The following is a 6,000-nucleotide window of genomic DNA, read 5'->3' on the forward strand; positions in this document are numbered from 1 at the left end:
GCTCTGAGGATCCCAGGTGCGGTACTAGCTACAGATCATATTGTTTTTCCCCAATCTGGTGCATTGTATTTCCTGTAAATCTTCTGAGCTCAGAAGATCATATCTTAGATTCCCTCTCGAGCAGCTCTTCTTCGTATTTAAAAGTACCCGTATACTAATTTATATTGTGTACATTTGTTCTTGGCATTTTAGAAACTCTCTTATATCATCTTATGAGGAAGCTATTCTGTCTGTCATGCAAATCAATAATTGATTTGAACTGCGAACTGTGAGTATTGGATGGCACGGAGCTTCTTGAAATACGGAAGGGGGAAAATTACGAGAAGTTAAGAAGGAGAAAAAAGAAAAAGAGCTGAACATGTAGCAGAGATTCTGGAAAGATATGCTAGTTCAACATGACACTACGCAATTCAATAATGATGTTTAATAGTAGCATTGCACGATTCATGTTGATGCTTTTTCCATCTAACAGTCCCAAGTCTGGGATTTTCCGCCATTATGCAATTTCTCTAGACCAAGTGTGACTTGTCTGCCTCTGACTTGCTTGGGGTGTTGAACTAAACGATGTGTGTGTAAACTAGCTCGAACATCGATTGACGATAAGACTCAAGACCAAAAGTTGCTCTGCATGGGGAAGAATTTGAGCAGGTTTGCTTTTCACAGGAGATGCTTGAAAGCACGTATCAAAACTTCAAAAATGAATGAATAGAAAATAAGCACGGTGTTTGGACCTCAGGACAGCCAACTCAAGGCAGAGATATCTCTGTAAACGACTCTGAGCTCATGAAAATCTTATCCGCATACCAAAAGAGGAGCAATGGACCCAGATTGGATCTCAAAACAAACCACACCACTGATGATTGCAGCAGGATTTTTAGAAAAAACCACGCTAGTGATGATTGTAGCAAGATTTTCCTCCATTGCAGACAACTTAATAGCTTCTCAGTTCACAAGATTCCAAAACAAACCACAACAATAGTGATAATTGTAGCTTGATTTTCCTTGATTGTGGACACAACCTAAAAGCATCCCAGATCACGTAATCTTTGCTTTAGCAAAAAAAAAGATCACGTAATCTTTGACCATGAAGATAATGAAAAACCACGGCAATATGCCTCGCATTAAGAGTGACTCCTATGCCATTGCTGGTGTAGAATCCAATATTTCTTTCATGTCCCGCTAAACTTGCAATCATTGTCAACATACCGCATAGAAACGTTTTAGTCATCTATTTTCATCAGACAATACAGTTCTGACAATACAGTTCCCTCCGACTTGCGCAAAGATGCAGGGAAGCTAAGAGATTCAATTTCAAAATCACCGATTGTGAACCTTACCTTTCGTATCTGGAAATGCCTTCTGACACTACGATAGAAACAGTAAGAGCCCAAACAGACAAGCAGGATGTGAAAATCTTTTCTTATCTACTTTCGACGGGCAATTTAGACATTCACCTCCAGGTCGATAGCGCATAGACAATCCTGCCCTTCCAGCCCTGCAATAGCCACTGCCCATCTTCTTCAATCTCAAAATCTTTATGGTAGTACGATTTCAACCTGTCCTTTGCCAAGCTCACCATATCCTTATCCAAGGGTAGCTGCCTAAACCCGGCCCTCAGGTTTCGCACGTGTGACATTTTGTATGTCTCGGGCCTCTCAATCCTCTCCGAGCCTTCACAGGCAATGACATTCATCGCATGCCTCCCGAGTATCTCTCGCTCAAGCAGCAACCTCTCTGGGGCGTCACGAGGTATGGTCGCCTCGAGCATGTCAAAGATAGCTGAAAAATAGAAGAGTGCCTCCCGGAACCGTGAAACAAAAAAGGGGACACCATGGCTGCCATTTATGATTCCCTCAATGAAAACATCGGGATTCATCTTTTTTATCAGATTCAGTACAACATCTCGTGGACTCTCCTCCGCCAGCACCGTGTCATCGAGTATGTTATGTAATCTATTTATGCAGTTCACGATAAGGATTTCATCGCTGTGGATATTTAGCTCCTCAACTTTAATGGCATCCCAATTTTTTGCTATAGCATTAAACTCGAATGGGATATTGAAAGTTTTGGCATAGCTCGCCAAGCGTCTTCCGGTTTCCTCGACGATTTCCGCTGGTTTAAATCCAGGTTGTGGCAGATCAATCGCAGTAATCCGAAGCTTAGGTGGTCCACTGGGGCCCGATGAGAGACGCTCTATAAGGCCAGGCCACTGGAAACCATAGAGAATTCCGATATCAATGATGTGCAACTTGGGTGCCTCCCTGGCCACGTTCATTATCGTCTTGTTCGAGAAGAAATTTGAGAGCTTCTTAAATGGACAAGCTGCGAGAAACAGATGGTAAGCCTTCAAGACATCGACAACCGATGTTGGCCTAGCCATGAGAGCCTTGTATATCTGAGAGCCTGACCCAGCGAGGCGTGCCTCAAGACCATTCGCAAAATAGTGTGCCATCCTTTGCATCCCGTCCCCTGTGGGCAACGCGTGCCTTCTGATCTGCTTGAGCAGCTCACCTGCGCTTCCTCGATCGCCCATAGTAACGGCTTGTGCACAAAGTGTCAAAAGAGTTCTCAAGTCGACCACATCCCTCTTGCGCCTGCCTTGCTTCTTGCCGCGGACCTTCCCCTCATTCGGTGCTTTCAGTTTGCAATTCTGCATCGTGTTCCGTAGAGCTTCACGAAGGGTAGCTTCGCTTCCTTTACGATTGAGCAACACTATATCGAACATCTCCGACCTCACAGTTTTTTCGGTGTAAACTGATAAATGCTTGCTCACCCTTCCTTCTTCCAAGTTCACATCCTCCTGAAAAGGATTTTTCTTTCCCCTGTATCCTCCAAGGTCCGCAAACGTGTTCTCATCGTTCTCTAGATTTGCAACCAAACTTGTAGGCTCTTCAGTTTGTTCGTTCAAGGAAAATTCACCCCTCTCCCAATCAACTAGAATTTCATTTCCAAAAGCGAGCGACTCTCTCGCTTCTTCACCATTGCCCTTGAACTGCAAAACAGACTCACTTCCAATTAGTTCAGAAAGAGAAGAGGCACTCACTGGAGATTCAGCACGTCCAGCGGTAGTGATACCATCATAGACACCATCCAATGACTGGCCAGTTGATGATGAGACGGATTGAGACACCGTGGTGAAGACAGTATGCTCTTGTGATTCACAATTCGGCTCTGACGCAACCAAGTTAATCGCACTAGCGCTACTATGACACGAGCTCTCATTGGTTTGATTAGGTAACGGATGCTGATCTGCAGCTGGTGGATACCTCTCTCCAATGACATCGTAGAGTGATTTCTCAGCTGCTTCGAGCGCCGAGGCCTCGTGACACCCGATGCTCTTCGCTTCTATGTCTTCCTCCATAAGCATCTGGTTAATGTACTTGAGAGCTGCATCACTAAAATCATAGTCCTCGGCCGGTTCCTTCCCGAGGTTAGCGCCCAAAGGAGGCATGTATGTGTAGCTATAGGTGAACTTATTGAACATGTCGTCGATCGTGAGCCTACTGGCAAGATCATCATCTGGTAAAATCGAAAAGGCGGCATCATCACCATCATCGACTATATACCCATCAATGCAACTATTGAGTTCGTCTGGTGGTGGATCCATTTCTATCCAATATGCTAGACTCAGAAGGGCTTCAGAACATCAATAGCTCAAAAAGATCTTAAAAGAATTTGTACCAAAATTCATCAACTCGCTGTATAAACACAGAAATGATTCCCCAAAATCGGGACTCAAGCAAGCGTACACCTGGGTAAATATCTCGAAGGCTTATATAGGAGCTAAGTTCCGCAAAAATGAAACAGCTAACGCAATTACAGTAAGAAGTACCAGCTAATCTTGTTTGAAAATGAAACAGAACGAGATGGAAAACTTCCCTTTTTGGACTGTCTCCGAGGAGCTGGGGGGATTCAGCAAGATTTGACTTCTTTCTCGAAGCGATCGAGTTTTGTTCCGAGAAAAGAAAAAAAGAAAAAAGGTTGTAAATCCTGGGTGAGAGGACAGCCAGTCGATTTCAAATTCCTCAGTATGATCCCATGTGAAAGTTGACTCTCGAGAGGCCTATACATATACGTGTCCTCTGGTCAAACTGCCTTCGTCCTCACGTCACCACCCACGAGTGTTATTTTATCCCATGAATGGGAGACTCGTCGCTTGTTTGATGGTTGCCAAAGACGAAAAAGCCCTTCTGATCATTAGCCCGACTATAAGTTGCGTGTGAGATTTAAGGGTCAGTTTGGTACGATTATTTTATGGTTAATATCGCGAAAAATTCTAAACTGATACACATACGAGAAATTTACCACAAACTAATTTTTTGACCACCAAAAATCTCAAACTGATACATCTGTGATAAATTTACCTTTCGTTAGTTTCTGTTAAATTTTACCACCAAATTACTGAATTGGATGACACACGGCAGTTGACAGGTGTAATAATTTGGGGTCTCCATTTGTCACAAGTATATCAGTTCGTGATTTTCTATCGTATTAATCTAATTTAACGGAAACTAACAGAGTATAAATTTATTACAAATGTATCAGTTTAGGATTTTGGGTAGTCAAAAGATTAGTTTTTAGTAAATTTGTCACATATATACCAGTTTGAAGTTTTTCGTGATATTAACCTATTATTTTAACGGTAGACATAATTGTGAATAGGGATGTTGTAGTCTTTTTAAAGTATTTTGCAAACTTCTCACAATTATGGCAAGCACAGTTGGTTAAAGCCCTGAGTAATTTCTAATTCAGAAATTGAAAGTCACACATTCGAATCACACAAATTACATGCAAACTGATTTGGATCGAAACTATTTACTTATGCCAAAGGTTTGAACTTCACTGGTTCATGAATCTCACAGGGTGTTCGTTGGCCTCCAGATAGCTGGAAGTCCACTTCTATTCCACTATATTAGAAAAAAGAATAAAAATTTGCTCCTAGAGCCCCACTAAAATCACTTAAATATGTAAAAATTCTAACAAAAAAAAAAAACCTAGTCTCACACCACCCAAAAAACTCAAGTATGCCAACACCTTCTCTCGCTGCCGACCACCAACTCCGCCATCTCGGACCACCCCAAGGAAGCCGCTCGTCACTATATCAACCCCTTTCTACAGTCAAGCTCACCTCGGGTTGTCACGAACTTGGATTGAGGTCACCATGCCATGGGGACCTCGGATGCATTCACCATCAACGCACTTCTTACGTTGCTATGCATGGTCATTCTTTTGCCCAGTCACATATTTGTCGATAATTTTCATTAAAAGAAAACTACTACTTAATATACTTTATATTAAAGCAAGATTATCATATATTCGGTGAAGTCAATAATAATTGCAACAAAAAAAGCACGTCTTCCGGCATATTTTCTTCATTGTGATTGATTTCTCTATCTTATAATTTAATTGTTTGTAAAATTTCTCTCAGTGCTGCGGTATTCCCCGGCCTTTTCTTTCTAGTGCCACCCGAAGTCACCGGTTGCACGTTCTGTCTGCCACTTCACGCCCATTTCATTCTGCAAAGTCACTTGCGGCATTCCAATTATACAAATCAACGTTAGGGACAGTATGGCTTGGAGTTGGCGATGTCTCCTTAAATTGCAACATGTTCTAACTTTGGTTATCCATAGCCCAGGGTATTGTTGCCGAGAAATTTATGATGAATTCAGACATGTGGGACCAGCTGTGGAGTGGTATAACCTGATTTGGACTAGTGGAATAAACAAACACAATTTTATTGGCTGGCTTGTTTGCAGAAACAGACTACCAACAGCGGAAATTATCGGCCAATGGATGACTTCAGTTGATATCCAATGTAACTTTTGCAGGGCCAGTATAGAAGACAGAACACATTTATTCTTCCAATGTGAGTGGACAGGCATCATTTGGCGCAGTATCCTTACACAATATGGGATTAGGCGTCCTCTAAAAGGATAGAATGAGGAACTTTAATGGATGATTAGGGAACAAATTAAAGGAAAAGACTTGGCGGCAAAACTC

General features: G+C 42.2%; 1 protein-coding gene across 2 annotated transcripts in view; it reads right to left on the bottom strand.

Annotated features, from left to right (window-relative positions):
• Positions 1-3,978, bottom strand: part of LOC115662691 (scarecrow-like protein 9) — a 93,308-nt gene extending 89,330 nt beyond the window's left edge. Inside the window, exon 1 of one of the 2 annotated variants that reach the window (XR_008817008.1) lies at positions 1,338-3,978. Coding sequence is in view for 1 of the 2 variants with exons in the window: in XM_030584796.2 (XP_030440656.2) it covers positions 1,451-3,607 (2,157 nt within the window). In the remaining variant the exon portion in view is untranslated. Of the gene's footprint in view, positions 1-899 lie in introns of those variants that run through there. The other variant, XM_030584796.2, reaches the window with a different exon arrangement.
• Positions 3,979-6,000: the final 2,022 nt, after the last annotated feature.

This window comes from Syzygium oleosum, unplaced genomic scaffold (genome assembly GCF_021117445.2).
Source record: "Syzygium oleosum isolate NSW1041296 unplaced genomic scaffold, Sole_v2.1 Sole_v2.07, whole genome shotgun sequence".
In the NCBI taxonomy this organism is placed as follows: Eukaryota; Viridiplantae; Streptophyta; class Magnoliopsida; order Myrtales; family Myrtaceae; genus Syzygium; species Syzygium oleosum.